A 23,399-nucleotide genomic window follows, 5' to 3' on the forward strand; every position below is an offset into this window, starting at 1 on the left:
ACCAGCCCTGCAGCTTTGCCAAAATTACTTCCGCAGTATGTGCTACATATTCATTACCAATTCAACTGTAGAAGTTTCATTGCTGTTGGCCTTTAAGAATCAATCAGACTGAGATAATGTCAGGATTCCTATTCTTTTCCCTAACAAGCTTTGTCAAAGGTGAGAGCGGAGCTTCACCCACATTGTCACCATGATTGGCTGGTGACGAGTGAAAGATAAGAGAATAAAATAGAGCAAAAAGAATCCTTACATTACGCTGTCCCTGGTGAACAATGCATTTAATACAAAATGGAAGAGACTGCGGTATCATGAAAATAGCGCTGGACACAAATGCACAACCTCTGCTCAAACATCCAATAACGTGCAAGTGTGAGCAAATGAAGTGACCTTGAAGTGACCTTGCTGGTCAAACCCTGCACGTGTTTCCCCATCCCCTTTTACACTTGTGTTTCTGCACAGCTTTATCAGTCGGTATGCATGCCTTCAATGCTGTTTCACCTTCTCCAGTAGCATGACGGCGGTCCCATGTGAGAGCAGTGGCCGCAGTTGGGTCCACGCATCATCCATGCCCAGCCTAGCAAGTGTCCGGCGCAAGTGTGTGGCCTTGCCACCGCCCCTGGGGACCTCCAGTGGGAGGGGCCTTATGTGCGTAGAGCCATGGGGAAAGCCTGAATGGACGACGCAGCTGTTGGGCCGGATCCTCGCAGCGACAGCCCCGCCTATCATCACGTGGCCCTCGATGTCGACAATGCCGTGCAGGACGCGCAACAGCGCGCGCCCCATGAGACGCACTGCAGCTGGGTGCCGAACCACCACGACCACACGATCAGCTGCCATGAACACCCTGCACATGTCACACCAGTTGTTGATGATCCCTAGCCCACCAAATTGAATTCATTACTTCAACTTTAAAATGCAAAGCTTTCTTTGCGGAGCAGAATGGGTGTTGATGCCGCACTGGTTGAACTGAGAAGAGGAGGAAGAAAGCAGAGAGGAGTGAGGGTGAGAGGAGGGTATGTGTAAGGCACAGTGCCGACTGATTCATTGCATCAGTGGTGATATCATCCACGCCATGATGAATGCACACCTGCACTGCATCTTCATATTTAACTGAAATTAAATTCTTGGGATTTTACGAGCCAAAACCACGGTCTGATGGAGTAGGGAACACCAGATTAAGTAACGTACACCCAATGCACGAGACACGGGCATTTTTGCATTTTGCCTCATCAAAATGCAGCCTCTGTAGCCGGGATTTGATCCCGTGCCTTTAAGCTTTGCAGCGCAATGCCATAGCTACCACACCATCATGGCAGATCACTTGGCCTTTCGTCCCTCCTTGAGGTTGGTGGGTTGTGTAACGCTACAGAGATGGCTGCAAATGAAGTGGCCCATCGATTAGTGAAGAGTGATGCAGCACTAGAAGCTGTTTTAGCCAAAAAAGGCGACACTCAACACTGGTGAGACCAAGCCACTTAAATAGCGAGAAGCTTAACAAACAACTTCAATGGTTTCGGCATAGTTTTTGTCAAATAAGTATTTCATAAAACGTCGTGTGAAAAATGTGTACAGGCAAGCTGCACAGTGTGACATCCCGCAGATGTGGTGGTGCTGCGTGCCATCATATACAGTGGAGGAAAAAAAAGAAACAAAACAATAACAAAAAAAAAATATCTGGAAACCTCACTGCTGTGATTTTTCTCAGAAGGCAAGGTTATTATACCTGGCCAAGTTTTCAGAAGTTACTTGGCAATGATTACAGTTCCAAACAGCAAAAAAGAAAATCAACATCGGCTCCTTTTGCCTGCACTATGTATCACCCTGGCCTTTTGTTCACAAATGTGCAGCTGGTCTATAGAAATATGTACTCTGTTACACTTTGACATCCTTGTACTCATTACACGTTATGTGCTTACTGAAAATGGCATTGCCATGCTACTGCAGCAATAAGGGTGGCACGGCCCACTTCTTTTTTAGCTGGGTCCTCCCCACTCCAAAGCAAGTTCTGTAAAACTGTCTGGAATAAAGTAATAAACATGTAAATGATAACACAATATTTAAAAGAAGTTTAGTACGCCATGGCTTTGGATGAAGAAGCAAAGGTAACTGAAGTGCTTAGCTGAGCCTTTTGGCATGCCAGGTTATGGAACATACAAGAAGGTAAGCACCTCCCTACCCCCCTAGAAAAGGAATAAAAAAACAGTTGTGAACATAACGACAGCAAAAGGTTGCAAGCCCTCAAAATGTGTGTATAATACTGCAAAAGGCTTCACTTTAAACAAGCTTCTGCAAATGCATGCATAACATTGTGCTCTTAAAAAATTCCAGCTTAAAAAATTGAAAATCTCATCCTTGGGTCAAGCACGTTGGATTTTATACATGACTCATCGAAGGTTAGTGTAACTGCTGGCACCCACGTGGCTTCCAGAAAGCACTACACAATTCACGATGTGCATACAATCAGATTACAGAAAGCTTTGGTGACAACAGCCAACAGATAGAACTATCGATAACATTTGAGAAACTTCTCGTATATTCAGGTGCATTCGTGCATCAAGGGATGACATTTAACATTTGTAAGTTGGTGAAAAACAGTCACCAGATAAAGAAGTGAGCAGACGACGCGTGGCACTCTGGCACCATCTCGTAGCAACTGTCGCAGAACTCAATGTGTGTGGCACTACGCTTTCCTCCTTGTGCTGTCTTTGCTAACACTGCCTTTCATTCCCTGCTGCACTCTGCACTGCTCTTTCATCCTTCGTTATTGTGCTAATTCACTCACTCATGCTGAGGCTCGCCGCAGGAGCAGGCACCCACGAGCTGCATTCTAAAAACAACAGCTCTATACAATGTTCATTAAAAAAAGAACACATGAGGTTTTATGCAGTAAAATTTTGCCCATATTCATGGCCACAACCATGGCCACAGATATGGCCACAACAACTTGGCCACATTCAAGTTGCACACCCATTGCACTTCATATTAGAAACTGCGCCATACCGTGGTGTGGTTCAGTAACAACAGGCAGCGATCATTGTGGCATGAGTAGCCGGTTGTAGTCTGAGGTGTCTGCAACTTGCTGAACTCTTTTCTTATCACTGACCAGATGAGCTCCTGCAGGGTTTCAAGGTCGCTTGGCACGCCTCCAGAGAAGACATGGGCAGGTGCACAGCTTGCCTCACGATTTTAATGCCGAGCCCGCTGTTCCAGCGTCTTTCAGGTGGTCGTTGCTTGAGATCTGAACTCGGCAACCGTGCACAGTGGGTTCCGCATGAGAACTGCAAAGAACTCTTGCTCCTTGCTTGAAGTGCAACTTCTGCCTGTTCTTTATGATCCATGCTGGCATATGTATCTAGCAGTTGCCGTCAAAATTCCTCCCAAGAGGACAGAAAGGGTTTGTGGTTTTCATACCACGTTTTTGCGAAGTCCTCCAAAGCGAAATATGTGTGGCGGAGCTTCTGTCGCTCATTCCACTCATTAAAGTTCGCCACCCTCTCGAACAGTTCCAACCAGTCTTCAAATTCTTCGAATGAGTTACCATTGAATGTTGGCGGCTTGTGAGGTTGGCTTACAACCAGTTGTGCCAGTGTTACCTGGCTAGTCATTGTGGTGGTGTCCGTTTTCCGAGTTTCCCTTGGCGTGAAGAGAAGGGGGCCAAATTCAGGTGAGTCACCTCAAAGACGGTGGCTGGCCCACAGGTGTCAGTTCCATGGGATAGACTCGCTGGTGGTTGGGGCTATGCTGACTTGCGTTCGTGGGGCTTCGACTCTTATCCAGCACCTCGACCAGTAATGTAGCGATGTTGAGGAACACAGGTTAATAAAAAAACGATATTTATTACGGGTGAACCTGCGCCCACAACTCGGTCACTATCTTCGTGAAAACGGCCGTCAGTCGCGTTCCAAAACTGGCGTTGAGCTGTCTTCTACTTTATCCTCGCGTGATCCCTTGTTGGCCTGGCACATGCGAGCCAGGCCCAACCGGCTACTAGTGCCACAATGATTGCTGCCCGTTGTTACTGAGCTACACCGTGGTATGGCGCGCACAGTGTCCAATACAAAGGGTGATGGGCACGCTACTTAAATGTGGCCAAGTTGTCATGGCAATATATTTGATCAAGGACGACTTAATATTGAAAGAATAAACTTATTTTCAGCCATGCACTGGTAATTTAGGACTGAGAAGATTAAAAGCCCAAAGCTGGATTTGATGAGATCGGTTGTGTGTCCTCTGCTCCACACAGTCACCAGCCTATTTGCACAGGCCGCCCCAGCATTCCAAACTTCACGCTCACAAAATGGTTAATAAAAACATAGCTTTATCCACCAACATCACCAGGGACTGAGCTACGCGCCTGCGCCAATCAATGTGTAGCTATACTCATGGATGACTTTCTGTAGCAATGAAAGGAAAGCTACAGGGGGCGGAGCTTAATTACACATGTCACTGCACCAAGAAGTCTGGCAGCATTTGACAGCATTTTCAGTTTCTTGGAACAAATACTGAATCAGCATAGCTTCCATGCACAAAGGTTTCACATTTGTGCAAGCACGAAGAGAAGAGAAGTAAGTCAAATTGAACGCTCGCTGGTGTATATTGTCTTATTTTGCATTTGTATATAATATGTTTATATGTTCTCCTCCGCAGCTTAAATGCAGACGAAAATGTGGGACTTCTTTCAAGAGTGCTCTGGCCTATGCGCATTTTGCTTCCATAGCTTCCTCTTCATTGCCACAGAAAAATGCCCGCAAATATAAGAGCCACATATGCTTAACGAACTCGTGTAACATTAACTGCCTAGCAGTTAATGTGGGGCTTCATATGCTACCCAGACCTTGAGGGTGGCATTTGTACATGTACTTAGACGTACATAGCAAAGAATACTGTAATGCACAAAGGTGACTTTGTGCGCACCTCGAAGAAGTTGTTTTTGAGAAGATAGTGCCAATAATTCAGGGGCAAACAAAATGCCATTGTCCACAATGAAAGCCTGCTGCTATCACAGTAAATGAGTTCAGAGCCAAATGAATTGCTTAACATTGCTAACATTTTTTTTTTTTCGTTTTTTTACACAGGTTTCACATACAGATGGACTTTGTTATACCAAAGTTTCATCTGGCAGAAAAATATCTATGTTACAGCTGATATTCATTATAAACGTATAATCATAACATGCTGATATTAATGCGAAACATTTCATATTTACTCTGCTATATTCGATAATCAGTTATATCTGTGTTTGTTTCATTGAGGTTTGATTGTATTATGCCGCACAGAATGTTAATTCATCTGAAAAGTACGCCAATTTTGTACAAGCAAGTGTAATCAACTGGCTAATGCCAACATCCTCCAAGGCTTTACATTGACAACGTCCAGTGCTTATGAACATAAATAGCTGCTCAAATGCAAAAAAGACTTCCCCCTACATACCATGCTAGTAAGCTGCTATGCTGAATTAACAGACGTGCTAGAATTTACTAATAAAACCAAGAAAACGGTAAAGCCAATAAAACAGCCAGCTGCCTGCACCAGGTGCTCACCTGAAAGTATTGTCGTCTCTGTTGTCTTCCTCGCTGTTCCCCTGAGGAAGAAAAACTTCAGAATGAGACACTTCTATGTTTCGTATTTTTTAGGTGCTTTGGATAAGCTGCTACCATGACAATCACAAAAACCGCACTAAGGCTTTAGTTCATGGCATGCTTAAAGGAGCATTAAAGAAAAGTATTAAGCTTAGTCAGACGAATAGATAATACATCTATAAGTCTACCATATCTTTTTCTGTGCCAATAGATGACTTTGTTGCATAGAAAATCGCCACCAAAAGTCCCACTACTGTGCCTCAATCGGAATGGATAAGTTGACGTAATCCCTATGTGGCCTCCCTCTCTGTTGCCATAATGTGAATAGGCAGAAGATACGTGTTTTGGAGCATCCTACGTGAGGCTCAACATGAGTGAAATACAGACAAATGAAGAAGAGATGTCCTTTATTCGACATTGCAGAACACTATTAGGTTGCGGTGAATCAGCTCTGCGGAAGCCCACAAGGTGGATGAAAGTTCACGAAAGAAAGAAGAGTCATACACCCTACAAAGGAGACCCATTTGCATTCCTCGGATACCACTTTAATACTACTAATAAACGAGAAGAAAGGGGGTTAACCGAGGGGCCCGATTTTTATTAGTCATATCATAAGAAGCCAACAAGCACTGACACCAAGGACAACATAGGGGAAATTACTTGTGCTTAATAAATGAAATAAAGAAACGATAAATTAATGGAAATTAAAGTGAATGAGAAAACAACTTGGGGCAGGTGGGAACCGAACCCACAACCTTCGCATTTCGCTATTAAGTTACATACCGGACATGCCAACTAAATGTGGCCAAGAAAAGAAAAATAACCAAGGGATTTATGCGACCAGCACCCACTGTATGTTGATGGGCTTTTGTTATTGCTATTCAAGAGGCATTTTTTGTTTGTGCACAAGCAACTAATATTTAAGTTTAATTAGCTAACATTATTTACCTCACTTATTGGATGAGAAGATGGAATGATGCCAATCTTAGGTTGCCTTAAATCCAGTTATCGCCCTTGTTTCAACATCTTCCACAATTTTTTTACTGACATCTCGTTGATTACGTAAGTTCATAAATCATTGCTAATTAGACGTTTCCGTGCACAATGAAAAAGAAATACTGACTGACAACCATGAACAACACACTCATCAACATACAGTGAACACCTTTCGTGTAATACCCTCATTTTGTTTTGTTTTTTTAATTCTTGGTGGCATTTAGTTGGCATAGCGGAGCACCACAGAATAAATGTGAAGTTACTTTGTTGGTCAATAAAGGGAAAATATGTGTTCGCTGGCTTTCTGACCAGCATCGACTATCGATATTTTGCACAAGTTCGATTATTAGGGCTGCCGCACAAAGTCAATGTAAAATGGCGACTGATGTTTTGAATGCCAAAGAATGGTTTTTAAAATTTTTTGGATCTATCTGTGGAAATCGTGACATGGACATCACTGCTGCAAAATCGTTTCCGTATTCTCTGATCTTTTACGAATGCCATTCGGTTGCTAAAACCGAAACTTTACATCCTCAATTTGCATTTTGCACCCGCAAGTCTGATTTTGTATGCTGTGGTTGTGCAGAATATAGAGCACCCAGAGTGCAAATTTGAGTGATAAAATTATGATTTCTATGGGATATTTCTGATCAAGAGGTTTCATGGGCACATGCGAAAGATATTTTAACTTTACATACATGGTGTTTGTTACTAATCGACGCATATTTACCAACAGGGCATACAATCGAGCCCTAAAACGTATAACAACAGACTGTATAACTTATTCATTCAGCTGAGAGCACGGCTTTCCTTCCCGGCTGCCCCATAAAAAGAACGTCAGTTCAAGTCATCTTTAGCTGGTTCACATATTATGCAAACGCGTAAGGCTTATATAAAGCATTTGCAGTGCATTGTATAGCTCAAAGGATTTTCGATTTCCTGCGGCGAAGTTACAATGGGCCACCAAAAATACCCTCACTCCAAAGACGCAAATGGTGAAACAGATTGCTTTAGCTTGGCTTCTAGGGCTAAATGCTAGCCAACACATGGTTGTGTGATTGCAACTGAACACAAACATTCCGCAAAATTTAGCGACTTCATTCGAAGTTGGTGCAGCTCGGTGGTTTGGTGCAAGATGGCGCAATTGGCACAGCACTTCCATCCCTGTGCATTCTTTAAAGCCTGTCAAGAAAAAGTTAAAGAGCCACTGAAACACACCTCCAGTATGATTGTTAAAAGTGGTAGTTGTTCCCCCATTTGAATTTTGCAATGCGTTTATACAACTTGTTGTTACGAGTACCTTATTGCTATAGTAACCTGATGTGTAGCTGGAATTTAAGCAGAGAAGGAACACCCATTGTCAAGGTGGCACTGAGATTTCACCTTCTGTTGTCCCCTTATTTTCTTTCTTTAAATGGCTTTTAATTAAACCAATATATGTCTGCAATACAGTTAGTGCGTCCCTCTGGCTTACTGTAGTATAAATAACATCACTGTTTACAAGATGCATATGTCTTGTGAACAGTGATGCATTTTTTAATATCACTCTTGGGTCCCATAACCTTGTAATGACCTGTTTGCAAATCTTTGGAATCACTTGTACAATGACACCTATGTATGATATTAAGTGGAACACCCATCTTTGTGGTAATGGTGATATCCAGTTAAATGAAATGCACTTGCATACAGACATGCACTGACCTGCTCATCAATGCTGCCAACTGGACTGCCATCTTCGCAGTCCTGCAGCAAATTTTGCGATTGCAGCAGCAGTCTGTGCACTTCCCTCTGACTGCACGCATCCGCATTATCGCTTTCGTCAGATGTGGAGCTGTCGCCACTGCCAGGCACATCCTCGTCACCAGACACATCCTCCAGATCGTCGTTTTCACTATCACCCTCACTGTTGCTACTGTCACCACCTCCCTCCGATGATTCGTATTCTTCAAAAATAGGCTGAACTGATTTGGCGACAGGCGTCTTGCGCCGTTCCTTCCGTTTCTTCCGCCGAGACAAACCTTCACCCCATTCTTCACTGTCTTCAGAAACATCCCGGCCTTCTTCGAAATCCCCGTCCATGGTGGTTTTCTCTCGAGACTCCCCTCCGCTCGCTGTCTGGAACAGGCTGCCCTGCCTTGCTACACGTGCTGAAACGCTGGCACTGGATCTGGATGTCGCCGAGAGGGTGCCAACGGCACTTGACTCCATCGGTGTTACAGTCCATGGATGTGGGTCACGTAACGGCTTGACTACCCGACCGGCTTGCAAAGCTCGCCTGAGTCGGGGCATCAGTTTACGGCCAAGCATCTTTCTTCGCCGCCGCTGCTGCGAGGTCTTCCGCCGCGTTAGCGCCCGCATTTGACTACCTGCAGCTGGAAATAAAAAACAGACCTTGTTACAACGAGTGGGTGGTTCGATCAGTGGCAACAGCTTCTTGTTAACCATTTTGCAATCTAATGAAGAGACACTTGTGCTGAAACGAATTTGTCAAATTTCTAAATAATTTGCAATGCGTAATCTATCGTGGTTAATAAGAAGGGTGTTTGAGCAGGAGCATGGTGCATAGTCCATTCTAAGAATGTCATCGTTTCCACCTGGAAGTCTATTATCACTCGGTGAATCTAATGCGGAATGCGACGCTGGTGGTATTGAGATAAAAACATTATTAATTCTCGAAGCGACAAATTTCACGATCTTAGCCGTAGGCATCAACAAACCACGACCACGGTGGATATGCGGTTCAAGGGATACCGAGGTAAGGCAGTAATTCGGGCTAATTGGTATGTCATGCTGGCACTAAGCACAAGGGCCAAGAAATAATCACTAACCCGCCCAGCATTCTGTATATACTAGGAATCTGAGCGGCGCTATAATGACAAGGACGGAGTACTGTGTGTTGTATCTTAAGTCCGTCCTTGTCACTTTTGCGCCACTCTGGGGTTCAATTCATAAAGCTCTTCCTTCGTAAGTTCGCTTTACCATAGGCCGGCCGCCTTCGCTAACCACCGGGAACAACTGTAATTTTCTTTTTCGAATAAATGTAATAAAATGGTATTTTGTGGAAGGATGCAGAGGTGTTCTGCCGTGTCCGCTTTGCACAAAACGCATAAAACATGCGCTGTCCATGTGCACTTTACTTTCTCTCCGGTTTTCACTAGGAAGCATGCTTCTCCATCTTCGTGTGTTACGAGGCGTCCCACGAATGCTTACATTGTTCAATTGTCTACTCACCGGCAAACCACGTTGCTTACTAATTCTACCAAGGCCAACTTTGAGATGCGTTGCCGCGATCAAGCGGGATTCTCTTTCTTTCTACGCTACTTTCACACTGTACTTTGACGAAAGTTGCTTCTTGACCGCCATGCGCAACGCGTGATGATAATACCGATGACACTGAGAAGGAAACCATACAAATCTAGCCGAACTGATAGGAAGAGTTGTCTATACGGCTATTTAAAACAACATAAAGCTTTCATTTAATCTGGCGCAATTGAAGCAAGATTTATCCAACTAGACCTTTAGCTGCAGAACAATGCACACTGTAGCGCCAAACTGCATTTGTAAAGTGGCAACGCTGAACTAAGATACAAATAAAAACGGCAAGCAAATAGCAGCAGAAGACGAACGCTTGCGGCTGTGTTTATGTGCTCCGAGACTTCCTTATCGGGGAGCCGATGTCGCAGCTGCGCGTAGCGCTCCGTCTGCGAGCTTGAAAGCCGTGAGTTTGTCCCCGGTTATCCCGCGTCGTCTGCGGTTTTCGCGCGAAAGCAACCGAGCTGTGTCGAGACGCACCAGCGTGCGCGGTAGGAGTGGTTTCGGTTTTGGCGCCAGTACAGCGAGTCTTCGCGGCTGTGTCCTAGAATAAGGATACATGCAATATTTCGGAGCGCTACCCGCTTTCGGTCAGTCTAGTTGTCATTTACAACCTATCGTCGCGGGCTAACGCAACTGGCCTGCTAAAATCATATCGTTTGCGCTCTAGCTATGTTCGACGCGCACGCGTACGTTGTGACATGCGCGTCTAGCCGATTTTATTTTATTAATTTATATTTTTTAGCTCATTGGCAATTGTAACAGCCTTATTGTTTTCATTAAGACTGGAGCCAGGTTTAAAAAAATTATATCCAGTAATGCGCTGCGCCAGTCTCGGCTCCGTTTTTTTTTTCACTATTAATTAGCATGCTCGATTGTCAACATCAGCGAAGCGGTGCAATATAATTTAATTATAGGAACAAAAGGATCGATAGATCCCTTAGCTGAGTCCTTTTTTCCTCGAATTCGTGCGATGAATGCGATGACATGAGTGTTGTTTCTCATTAGAGGCTGCATGAATTAAGTGTGCATCAATTAATTGGTCCGCAACGTCGTTCTAGCTGCATGAACACGTCTCATTTAGATGAATGTTACATATTGGTACTTTTATTCCGTGATGCTTAGGTATTTTTGTTCTTAGTCTAAACAATTTTCCGTGTATAATTATTAGGCGTTTGAGGATAAAATATACTTTCCGCGCCTGCGCTATATGGCACACAAAGTTTACAAACATTTGTAATGGTTTTCTGAAGCACATATTTGCCTTCTTGCATAGTGTCCGTTCCATACAATATACTTATACCACAGATGGGTAGGGCTGGAATAAACTATACCTGCCAGCACTCACGTCCTGAATAAATGATCTCGAGGAAAATGATGGCGCAAAGAGATCTGTAGCACACAAAAATATTGTGAGGAGGCAGGCCAAGTGCACATCTCTTAGTAGAAGTAGTAGTTGTTGAAAAACTTTATTATATACAGAAACCGGACGGGCTCCTACCCCATTTCCCCAGTGGAAATTTCCCTGTATACTCGTCTAGCCCAAAAGATATACAGATTACTTAATTCTATACTGACTCACCAAGACACACAACTTAAAGACGCACTGAAAGATCCATTTAGTTGTTTTATAGGGTAAAAATCTCCTACATCTCTGCTGATGTCCAGTGCACACATGTTTATTCCAAGGAGTTCTAGAATCTTTCTCAAAGTGAGTTAGGGAAACCTTGTCTTGATTAGGGCTATCAAAATGTATGTATTTTGCCAAGTACTCTATCATATTATAGGCATAGGAACAAATATAAAGGTTTTAGGCAGATGTTTCTATCCGCTCTTGTGCTGTTGTACCTTTCACGCTCTTCCTCATACTCTTCTTTTCCTTGTCTTTGCATTTCAGCCTACACGTCTTGGCTTGTGGAGTGGAGATTCACTCTTTCTTAACACAGAAATGACAGATATGGCAACATCAACTTTTTCTTGTAAAGGTTCAAGCAATCTGAATGTTTAAGTGCACATATATGTACATGGGCAATACTTGCAGTGCAGTGTTTTGCAGAAGAGACAACACTTTACAGAAGGTGAATACAATCAAATATTATTTGAAATGTTAAGATTGGAACACATGATTATCTGTACATGTACATTCTTTGTCAAAAGTATACGAAGTATACTATATGTTGCCTGTGTTCGGCTAGGCTGCTTAAGAGAGTTCCTGTGGTATGCCGTAAGTTCCAACAGCCTGGGAGAAAAGAACTCCTGTATTCGCAATCCGGCTGGCTGAATGGTTAGGAGTGCCACAGGAACCGCACCACACAGCTGAACATCATATACAGTGAGGGAACAGAGTAGTTCATATATTTTTGCATAAGACTGTATCTGCAGCATGGGCCCAATGATTCGTGAAGAACACTGGTTATTTCTTGGTTAGTCCACAGTTACCTCACTCCTAGCTTGCGTCTGACACACACGCAAGCAGTGCTACTCCACGCACGTACCCATTGGTGGTTTTCATGCATGCACTTTTCTCCATGCATGCTCTTCTCGGCACACTGCAATGGAGAGCTGTCAGACACTTTGTTTCAAGTTGAAGAACCAAGGTGCTACACGCGCACATCCAACAGCACTGATGAATGCAACAAGACAACGACAAAGAAAACAAAATTCCATCATGCCCTCGATTTCATCCAGTGGCACTGATGTCTTAATTAGAAGTCCTTCCTTGGCACGTGCTGCCAAAGCATTAGCTAGGGCAATCATGAAAAGTATAAAAATGCAAACGCACTGTAGCATAAGCAAGAGCACACATGGGGGCAGCCAACACTATGCGCAGAGGTCTGCTGCTTGGGCACCCGTCAAATGCAAGTGTAAGCTGATATAACTGTCTGCGATAGCACGATCAGCCTTGTAACAATGAGTAAAAACATTGATGATCTGCAGAAAGTGGGAGCCTAAGACATCCTGTATTAATGTTAAGTTGGTGGTAATCATTGGTTCTGCATAACACCCAATGGTTATCACTAAATTAACTATGCATAATTATGCTGCCGGACATTCTCATCTTTGACTCAAAAGCTAGGGCTGCACAGATTTGCAAGTTCTAGACAGGCATCTCCTGGCATGTTGCCACATTACACACTACAATGTGTAGTTACCGTATATATGTGTGTAATGGCTGCACTTTGTTTTTGCAGAATCTTGGCTGATTGCAGCCCTTACACAAATCGGGCCAATGGCAGCCTGCTAAAAGTTCATACTGTTTGTGCAACTGTAGCAGAGGGTAAGAGAGGCTCAAATGACATATTATAAATGTTTTTATTATCACCCAATTTTGCTTTTGCTTTTGTCACTCCCGGAAGAGCCCCTGGAATGCCACCGATCTGATTGGAAATACTGCCAACACAGCCGAGACAATGTGCCACACAAAGAAATAATGGCATGGTGGCATTAACGGAAAAGCAGCTAGCGTCAGCTAATGGCAACTGAACTAACTTTGCTTTCCATTGGCACGTTTTGAATTTTTTCCCTAAATTTTGCCCTTGTTACGTTTGGCCAAGCAGGGCTGCGAGCCGAGACGGAAATACGACGCCGAACGACATAACTGCTGCCGACATAATCCGGCATAACTGCTGCCGGTAGATACTCAGCACCCTCGGCATGGCTGCACTGTCCTTTTTAACAGCGTCGCCTTTACAAAGGGAGAGAGAAACGCAACCATTGTCACGATAACAACCATGCGTGACAGCACCTTATCTCGCTGACAGGCTCGCCGGGATTCGGCACTTGGTGAAGGAAGACGCATGCGCGTGAGCGCAACACCCTCCAAAGGGAGGGTGCAGCCCTTACATGAGGGTGCCCCTTATACTAGTATATGTAGTATTTTACACCATATTTTACTAAGTACTGGACAGTCAACTGAAATTCAGATGTCAGGAAGTCAGAACGTATTAGACTGTGCCTTTCTGTTTCTATGTTAGCTAGTGTGTATGACACTGGCCTGATTTATTCCCTAGGGTCTAGTTTTGGGCTAGTGATGGGACACGACAGATCCATGTAATCTTATGTAAAGAATGTTCTAGTTTACTTTTGTTTGAACTCCAGTTCACACTATTCATGTTGTGTGAGATATCTGAGCAAAGAAGACTCTTTGCTATAGAATCTGCAACAACATTAAAAAATGTTCATATACAGTAGGCACATCTTGTGTTAAGTTGCACATCAATATCGGTGACAATCTGGTGAAATACGATCACTGACAAAAACAAAGAAATGCATGTCTGACACTATACGGCTGCATGAATATCAAACATAGGTGCATTTTGACTACTGGAGCATTATAAATGACAGCTGTTTCCGACCATCTCACTATGCTCTGGAAGGTTAAAAATTATGAAATCATTGAAATACCCAAAAGGATTGTTTGAATAAATGAATCTACCTTCAAAATGCACTCTAACATGGCAGGCCAGCCAAAAATTTGAGATTTGTTTGAATCATTCAGAATTTGGGATTATTATAGATTGGACAATTGCTGTTCCACTGCATAAAACACCTTAGGTATCTCAATACCAATTGTGCCTGCCACATGCACAGGAGAAAAAAACTGCAGTTAATGGCTGGCACTGGTACAGTGTTCTCATAATCTTAGTGGGGTTGGTGCGTGAATTTTGTACAAGTGCCGGGGAGCAATGGTCAGCAATGAGTGAAGTGTGTGTTTTCACTTCTCTCTGTGCTGACATTATTTTGTTTTGAATTTCTGTAATCCCCCTGTGGACTTACAGTAAGCTGCTGCTGCTGATGATTAAACTCTAGTGTTTGCACAATGAGGAACTTCCAGACCTTTGAGTATGTTCGGTGATCTAGCCCTTGCCAGAAAAACAAAACTATTTTAAACAGGAAGAAAAGCAGATGGCATACAAGACCACAAATTAGCAGTCTTTTTTAAAGGTAAATGAACATTCATCACACAAAACAAAGAAAGTAAATGGCTGCCCAGAAATTAGCAGTCTGATTTCGCTGAATGTTGGTTGAAGCTGAAAAATGAGATGTTGTGTGATGCCGTTTGTGTCCTGAAGCTTATTACGCGAGTTTCACCACAGTGCAGAACACGGGGAAGGCAATGTGAACAAACCATCAAATTTGTATCACTTATGACCATACAACATTTCTTATATCTCGCTATGCCAAAAGAGTTGTCCTTACTGAGAGCTCTGCAATTTAACTCTGCTGTGTCTCCTAATGCAGGGAGCTACAGCGACTGGATTGTGGGTCTGGCCAAGTGGCAATGCGTGGCTCCTCCCAGACTTCTCCGCAGCAAAGCTCGGGGGGCACGGAGTACCATCCCGAAGGCTACGGCGAGCACGACCAGCTGCCCATCGTGTACAGCGACGCTTACAACATCTCCTTCTATGGCCTGGAGAAGGTGCACCCCTTTGACGCAGGAAAATGGGGCAAGGTGTTCACCGCACTAAGGCGTGAGTATCCTGCACATGTATGATGTATGTAACATCGTGAATAAATCAAATGTAAGCATAAAAGTTAACAAACACAACTAACACAGTTAACAGTTAGCAGCACAGCAGGTTTTTTACAGCGCTGACATAGCGCGCAGGCTGCAACGTAGGGGTGCACAGAGCAGTACAGGCCTGGCCAGTAGAAGCGGCACCGTCCGTGGTCGTAAGTATGCGAAGCACCGAGGTGGCCTGCAGTGGAAGCGTCATGCAACTGCTCAAGAACTGATGTCCGGAGATGGCGTGAAAATTCTGGTCAAGTGAAAATTCTGGTCCTTCAGGGCGTAAGATGCAATGTTTATGAAAACGTTACAGAAGCACAAACCGGACACAGATGGAAAAGGCACATAATACACAAATACAGGTACTATGCGCAGCATGGGCTTTGAATGTCCAGAATTAAGATGATCGATGAGAACACGTAAGCAGTCATCGTGCCATTCAGTGCGGACGTCGTGCAGATCATAAATGGATAAGACGTAAGAGTCGGTGTCATGCGCGTAATATTCAAGGTGGTCGACAGGATGTGCAAACAGCCTGACTTGTATAAAACAGGAAATGAATATTCTTGGAGCCATAGCGCCCATCTACCCAGTCGTCCAGTGAGGTCTTTAAGTTAGGAGGGCCAGCACAAGGCGTGGTGGTGATTGTTAACCATGGAAAATGTGCGGCCGTCCAAGTAGGGGCACAGAGCCTGGATGTAAGAGAAGTATGATTCTGCGGATGTCGGGGCATGGGTCGCTAGTTCTTTCTTAGTAGTGCTCTTCCACATGACGGGACAGCCAAACAAGTCCCTCAGCTTATGTTTTCACATGTCCCAGTCATTAAGGTTTTCCTCATGGTTGTCATACCACACCTTCGCCGTGCCTTGCAGGTAGAACACCAAGTTAGCCAACATAATCGTCTGATCCCATTTGTTGTGGGCACTTACACGCTCATACGTGGCGATCCAGTCTTCAACGTCTAGGTAGTTGGTGCCGGAGAATGATCCTGGATCTCGCGGCTGAGGTAGCACAACCATCGGGGTTGTAGGCATTATGTGAACAGCGCTATGTCGGGTCCTGCTTCATCCATCATATTGTCCAGACTGAGGTGACGACCACTGCGGAGCACCATTGTTGTTTCTCGTGGGCACCCCGCACCTCTCACCAATTTGTTTTGTTGCAGAAGTCACATACAAAGGTGTATTTACAATATTTACAAGAGAGACAACAATGCATAAACAAAGTAGCTGTCGTGACCGATTCCACCTCCACATGTCAAATCTTCTTCTGACCTGGTGCCACTCTTAGTTGTGCCATAACATCACATATATATATATATATATATAATAGCACCTGTGTGTGTGTGTGTGTGTGTGTGTGTCCACGCGTGCGTGCGTGCGTATGTGCACCTATTTCATCCATTTCCAGATGCGCATTTCTTTAACTTTCTTATCGATTGCCACGGTGCCCAAACTGCCACTCTGGTGAGCTATGCTATAATGTAAGCAACCATTCATGTGAGTACACACTGTGAGATACAGATTCAGGGCAGTCATGAGGATGTAGATGATTTATTTCCGAGTAAAATTTGCTCAGGAGAGCAGCATGCAGAGAGAAATACGATGCAGAAGACAGTGGTAATGTTGACTGTTATTTGCCCATTTCGTCCCTACATCTTTGGTCTAATGGAAACCGGCATGTGCACATGCTTTTGCAAACACAGGCTTTATTTGGGTAGACACGAGCAGCTGCAGTCATCAAAGGCCAAAAGAGGTTTGCAAGGAAAGCTTCACTTTAAATGTAAAACATCCCTTACGAGTAGTGAGTCAAGTGTGACTCTCGTTTATCTTAAGTTTTTTATGAGTGAAATTAGCATACTTATAAACCTTATTGCTACATTGAAGTCAGCAAGCTTGGCTCTGTCAGGATACCTCGGTAGCGTCAATGAAGTCAGTCCAGCATTTTGAGACCAACTTTAGTGCAAAATTAGAATACTTGTAATGTTTTGTAATTGCAAAGCGGGATCAATTTATGTACAAGAAGCATGTGGTAGAATTCCTCCAACTTCAACAATATCTGTCAGTACTCCTTCATACTACAGGCATTCATTCTTTGTTGGGGATAGGGCAACAGTAAGTCGGACGCAAGGTGTACATTTTCTCATAAACTAGCAGCAACAAATTGAATGAATGCTTGGTATACCTTACTGCTTTGTGCACCAAGCTTTATGTTGCACTGTCAGACAGTCAGACAGGCGCTCGTCGTCCCATGACCAAGAATGAATCCTTTTTAATGTACAGTCGCGAAATATATACAGCCAGAATAGTCACATGACTTGTGTGAGAACTGGTTAAAAGAAATGAAAGCGTAGCGCTTATCTTAGCGCATGTCTGTGGCTCAGGCACACACACAGTGCGTATGAGGATGACGTCGCATCTTCCCCGTTTTACAAGCACTGTTTGCCTACCAAGAAAGGAAAGCACTTTACCGATCAGTCATCAATGCCGAGTCTTTTCGGCGCTCGTACGACGCGACCGTATCGCGTCGTTCTTTGCTCGGGTCTCGAAGTTTCGTTCGGTGGAAGGGTCTTTTGGGTGTCTGACGATTGCTTAGCCACGATGTCCGCATTGTCGGTCGTGTCCGTTGGCAGGCCGATTTGTTGAGGCTGTTTGGCCGGGACGGACTGGTTTCTCCTACGTTTGGGAGCAGGAACAGATGGCGTCTGTTTCTGCGCACGGTCCCCCCTGCAGTCTGGACCAAGTAGGATCTTGGTGTTTAGGAAGGACAAAGGGCTGTGCCCTCGGCGCATCTGTCTCTCAGACATACTTGGTTGCCTGTGGATAAACTGGGAAGAGGTCTCGCAGCATGACATCTGTCAAAATACATGTTTTGTTTCTCTCTGTATTTTACGTCCTGCTTTTTCCAAGAAACGATTACCACTCGCGGTTTTAAAGCGGATGGCATGCATGGCACTCGTGAGCGTAAGCGGTGGCGCATTAGCTGTTGCGCTGGACTATAGCTGGTTGGGCCAGGTGTGTTTCTGTAATTCAGCAAGGCAATGTATGGGTCTGGCGCTTTCTTCAGTAGTCTTTTGAGAGTCCCTACCATGCGCTCAGCTTCCCCGTTAGCTTGCGGGTAACGAGGGCTCGTTGTGACATGCTTGAAGCCGTATTTTCTTGCAAAATCAATGAAAGCAAATGAGATTAACTGTGGTCCGTTGTCTGATATTATTTTCGGTATCCCATGCCTGGCGAAGATGCTTTTCAGATGCTGGATGACTGCCTGTGACGATGTCCCTTGATCCAGCAGGGCCAGCTCAGGATACCCGGAATGGTAGTTGACAACAATAAGATAGACTGCTCCTTTCATCTCAAATAAATCAATTCCGATTTTCTCCCATAGAAGCTCAGTTGTTTCAGATGGGATCATTTGTTCGGAAAATTGGGTGCGCTCTGCAGCACAAGTCTGGCAGTTGGCTACGATTGTTGCAATTTCCTGGCTAATTCCTGGCCACCAGACTGATTCCTTGGCGTTTGCGCGGCAGTGGGCAATACCTTGATGCCCTTCGTGGATTCTCTGAAGCATTTCTTTCCGCGGGGATCTTGGGATTACTAGTCTGGCGTCCTTTAGAAGGAACTGCTTGCAAACCGTGATGTTGCCACGATGCGCCCAGAATGGTTTGAGAACTTGCGGTAGCCGGTCATTTGCAGGCCAACCTTGCATGCAAGCTTCGAGCAATGATGCGCACTCGGGGTCCGTTATCTCCTCTGAGTGTATGCAGTCGAGCATGTCATCTGAGAGTGCATATTGAATGACTCCATCCACATGAGCCGAGAGGTCAGCTTCAGACAATTCTCCGATAGTCCTGTGTTCATCACTCTGGCTCGAGAAAGAGTGTCCGCTGTAGCGATGGTTTTACCCGGGACGTGTGTGAGCGTGAACGAGTACCGCATAGGACGCATTCTGAACCTTTGGATTCTTGGTGGAAGAGAATCGAGAGGATCGCGACCCAGTAGCGGAAGGAGGGGCCTGTGGTCTGTCTGAAATAAAAACGTGAGGCCTCTCAGAAATTCGTCGAAGCGTTCTGCTGCCCAGGTCAAGCCAACGCTTCCTTCTTGATTTGTGAATACCTCTGCTCTGTTTTTGTGAGCGATCTGGAGGCATATGCTACTGGACATCTTTTGCCAGATGGCTGATCCTGGAGTAGTACGGCGCCAAGTCCTTGCGAAGACGCGTCCGCCGTAACGATTGTCGATTACATGGGGTTGTACCTTGCCAGGCATTTGTTTGAGCTGAGAGTAGTCTTGATCTTCTCAAAAGCTTCCTCTTGTTGAGTTCCGCAACACCAGTCGCTGTCTTTGTTGAGGATGCTGCGTAAAGGCGCAGATATAGATGCAGCATCAGGAAGAAACCTTGCGAGGTGGTTCATCATGCCTAATAAGGAACGAACCTCAGTGACGTTTCGGGGTCGAGGCAACTCATTGATGGCTCTGATCTTTTCAGGATCTGGGCGCACACCATTGGCGTCAAAGATCATGCCCAGAAATGCTACTTGCTCAACAGCGAAACAACATTTTTCCTTGTTAAGGGTTACTGCTCTTTGTTCCAGTCGGTCGAGCACGTTACGAAGGCGGTTGTCATGTTCCACTTTGTTCTTGCCGTACACCAGAATGTCGTCCATGTAGTTCAGTACGCCGTCTAGGCCTTCGACGACCTGCGAGAACTTTCTTTGAAAAATTTCTGGTGCGGATTTGATCCCGAACAGCAACCTGTGGTAGCAGTACCGCCCATACGGCGTTATAAAAGTGGTGAGCTTTTGACACTCTTCGGAAAGCTTTATCTGGTAGAATCCAGAATTCGCGTTCAGTTTAGAAAAGACCTTGGCTTCCTGGAAGCTTCCCATAACTTGCTCTACCGTCGGTAGCTGATGACGCTCGCGTCTGACAAATTGGTTCAATTGAGTTAAGTCGACGCATATCCTTACTGCTCCAGACGGCTTCATTACGGGGACAATAGGAGTGCACCATTCTGTCAGTTCTTCAACCTTTTGTATCATTCTATCTCGTTCTAGCCTGTCCAGTTCTTGCTTGACTTTTTCATTCATGGAAATAGGAATCCGTCTGGGTGTATACAGGGCGTACGGTGTGGCATTCGGAACGAGATGTATGGTATTTTCCCCAGATATGGAACCCGTGCATTGGAATACCTTAGGATACCTGCTTACGATGTCATCAGCAGTTCCTAAGTCATCTAGGAAGCGAACAATTCCTAGGGCTTTGATAGCTGGTAGTCCCAACAAGGGTGTGCGCAAGTTATGCACGACGTAAATGGTCTGCTTCGAATGGATGTCTTTCCAAGCTACTTCAGTGTCAAACTTTCCGATCGTATGAATGCTTGCATTGTTCGGTCCTTTAAGATCACCTGCTTTGAGCAGAGAACACGGAAGTGAAGGAAAATTTTCCCCGACAACTGTCACTTCGGCTCCCGTATCTACTTTCATGCGGAGCTTATGGTCGTTTATCAGTACTGTGACGAAGTGCTCAGATGGTGTGTTCGCCGATTGCTCGACCGTGCCAAGGAATTTATCAGGTTCGGCAATGTCGTCAAGATTCCTGTCTGCTTGCCTATTTTTTCGGCACGCCTTTTCGAAGTGGCCCAACTTTCGGCAAAACCTGCATCTTTCTTGTTTCGCTGGACAACTGCTTCTCAGATGAAATGTTCCGGCGCAGAAACTGCAGAACTTTCCACGATAAGCTGGCTTGTAAACGCGTGTAAAATTTTTGCTCTTTCCAGGGCTTTTCTCGGACTTTACTGCGCTGACGCAAGCTTCTGGGATAATGCCCTTGTGCTCTTTTAGCTCGGCTTGCTGTTTCTTTACCGTTTCGCTTGTACGCGCTTTTGCCAAAGCAGTGCTCAGCGTGAGATTAGGATCCATCTGTAGTTCTTCCGAGAGAAGCTGGTCTCGTAGTCCTACTACAAAGCGGTCTCTTATTAGGCATTCCTTCATTTCTTTGAACTCGCATCTGTCTGCTAGCCTGTTAAGCTCGGTTGCAAACTGGTCTACTGTTTCTTGCAGTTGTTGGCGGCGTAGATTACAGCAAGCACTCTTGTAGACTGTGTTCTTGGTATGGACGAAATCGCCCTTAAATTTTGACTTTACGAGGTTGAAGTTCTCCATTTCTTCGTCTTTCACGTTTAGCGACCGAAGAATCTCCCGTGACTTTCTGCCCATAGTATAGAGAAGAGCCCTTACTTGTACTTTGTCTGGTTTCTCGTGTAGTCCGGATGCGAGTCTGTAGTCGTCGAATTCGTCCATCCAGGCGGGCCAGTCCGCAGCATTCTGGAAGTCGAAAGGCCTAGGAGGCTTGATTCCTGCCATGCTGAAGCGTTGCTTGACGATTGTCACTGGAAGGACTTGCTCTTGTGGAAGCAGGCGCTCGTTTGCTTGTTGACGGGCTGTTGCAGCGCTACATCGTAGTCAGCTTTGACATAGCCACTTCTGACACCATGTCAGACAGTCAGACAGGCGCTCATCGTTCCATGACCAAGAATGAATCCTTTTTAATGTACAGTCGTGAAATATATACAGCCAGAATGGTCACCTGACTTGTGTGAGAACTGGTTAAAAGAAATGAAAGCATAGCGCTTATCTTAGCGCGTGTCTGTGGCTCAGGCAAACACAGAGTGCGTACGAGGATGACGTCACAGCACCACAATTTTTTTTTGTCTCTTTGTTTCTGGTATAATATTGAAAAAGACGAAAGCCGACGTCGACAAGGATGGACAGTGGGTCTGAATATGGTATGAATGTTGAATGTTCTTTTTTTTGTCTCTTATCATTTTCCGCACAGCATTATGCTACATAATAACATCACATGTCATAGCTAAGTGCTGATTTCAGTCTGTTATGAAGTATGACCGATTGGGGAAATTTTCATACTTCTATATTTTCACTCAGAACTGAAGTGTCAAATTTCCAGAAAACGTTTAACTCCGTGCATCTGTTCAATGGCTTGCATACTTGTGATCTGGCTGCATACTGTGGCTGGCAAGGCTCTTTGGTTTTGACTGGTGCAACAAAACTTTGGACCAAGCAACCTTCCCACAACCTGCCTTATGCAGGGTGCAGGCAGCTTTTCGACTTTTACAAGCCTGTGCATATCCTAACCTTGCCGTTCTTCATGCAATATACCCTGAAAAGTATCCCAGTGCAGACTGCCCTGCCTGTGGACTAAGGGCAACATTGGATCATGTGTTGTGGGAGTGTGAAGCTATCGGCTCCTCCTTCGGCGAGGATACGTGGGCTGTGCTCTTGGGCAGCCCCGAACTCAACGACCAAACCTTGGCCATCCAGAGTGCCCACAATCGGGCCGTCAAGCTCGGCTTGGCGTTCCCTACATGGGATTAGCCGGGTGGCACGGGGTCTCCCCTGCGTCTTCTCTGGACCTAATAAAGTTATTTCACTCACTCACTCATGCAAGAAGCTTTGCTTAAGGTAGTGTACATACAGAGGAGCCTCCGTGCAAAATATTAGGTTTGAAATATGAGTGGAAACATTGTGAAAAGCTAGCAGAAATAGCCGTTCTTGATACTGAAACTGGGGGGAAAAAAATTCCGCCTCATTTACACCCTGTGAAAGTGGATGTAGAGCGAAGCTGTTGCCGACATTACACCAACATCACCACCACAAGGCATCACACCGTCGAGATCGATGTAGCGTCTGCGACCACATTCGTGCCTTGACACCACGTTCCATGTTCGCAGCATCCATGCACGTAAACCATGTTCACGAAGTGAAACATCACTGTTAACTTTTTACCTTAATGTTGATTACGGTCGCAGCACACATTGTGCAACAAATGCAAAGGGCAGAGCGCCCACACGTCAAGGACAGAGTGCTTAGAAAAAGTTTACTTCAACAAGAGATAATATGAACACTGAGTCACAATCACGGCACAACTGCATCAGGACGATAACATATACAAGAAGCGAAGATGACATTGTGCACATATGTTCATCAT

The 23,399-nt window shown here is 44.9% G+C and overlaps 3 protein-coding genes across 8 annotated transcripts in view; 1 reads left to right on the forward strand and 2 right to left on the reverse strand.

The window, feature by feature from the left end:
- LOC142584953 (uncharacterized) overlaps positions 1 to 10,060 on the reverse strand; it is a 53,634-nt gene extending 43,574 nt beyond the window's left edge. Inside the window, exons 1-4 of one of the 2 annotated variants that reach the window (XM_075695326.1) lie at positions 9,807 to 10,060; positions 8,277 to 8,941; positions 5,541 to 5,581; positions 499 to 844 (exon numbers count right to left, since the gene is read on the reverse strand). In XM_075695326.1, coding sequence (XP_075551441.1) covers positions 499 to 844; positions 5,541 to 5,581; positions 8,277 to 8,933 — 1,044 coding nt within the window. In that variant the 5' untranslated portion in view covers positions 8,934 to 8,941; positions 9,807 to 10,060. Of the gene's footprint in view, positions 1 to 498; positions 845 to 5,540; positions 5,582 to 8,276; positions 8,948 to 9,806 lie in introns of both variants that reach the window. The other variant, XM_075695325.1, reaches the window with a different exon arrangement.
- A 110-nt stretch (positions 10,061 to 10,170) lies between these two features.
- HDAC11 (Histone deacetylase 11) overlaps positions 10,171 to 23,399 on the forward strand; it is a 48,931-nt gene continuing 35,702 nt past the window's right edge. For 2 of the 5 annotated variants that reach the window (XM_075695327.1, XM_075695331.1), the window contains exons 1-2: positions 10,171 to 10,293; positions 15,129 to 15,358. In XM_075695327.1, coding sequence (XP_075551442.1) covers positions 15,169 to 15,358 — 190 coding nt within the window. In that variant the 5' untranslated portion in view covers positions 10,171 to 10,293; positions 15,129 to 15,168. The other 3 variants (XM_075695330.1, XM_075695328.1, XM_075695329.1) reach the window with 3 other exon arrangements.
- On the reverse strand, positions 19,634 to 23,145 carry LOC142584504 (uncharacterized). Its single transcript, XM_075694624.1, has 3 exons — positions 23,079 to 23,145; positions 20,906 to 21,750; positions 19,634 to 20,218 (listed from the first exon to the last, which is right to left on the reverse strand). Exons 1-3 carry the CDS (start codon positions 23,143 to 23,145, stop codon positions 19,634 to 19,636), a joined length of 1,497 nt encoding a protein of 498 aa, XP_075550739.1.

Source organism: Dermacentor variabilis, chromosome 6, assembly GCF_050947875.1.
Source record: "Dermacentor variabilis isolate Ectoservices chromosome 6, ASM5094787v1, whole genome shotgun sequence".
Classification (NCBI taxonomy): domain Eukaryota; kingdom Metazoa; phylum Arthropoda; class Arachnida; order Ixodida; family Ixodidae; genus Dermacentor; species Dermacentor variabilis.

Coding starts and splice junctions, on each gene's coding strand:
- LOC142584504 (XM_075694624.1), bottom strand. CDS start 23,145: ATGCTGCGAACATGGAACGTGGTGTCAAGGCACGAATGTGGTCGCAGA. Junction 21,751..23,078: donor ACGCTACATCGATCTCGACG/GTGTGATGCCTT, acceptor TCAGCATGGCAG/GAATCAAGCCTCCTAGGCCT. Junction 20,219..20,905: donor CATCTGAGCACTTCGTCACA/GTACTGATAAAC, acceptor GGATTCTACCAG/ATAAAGCTTTCCGAAGAGTG.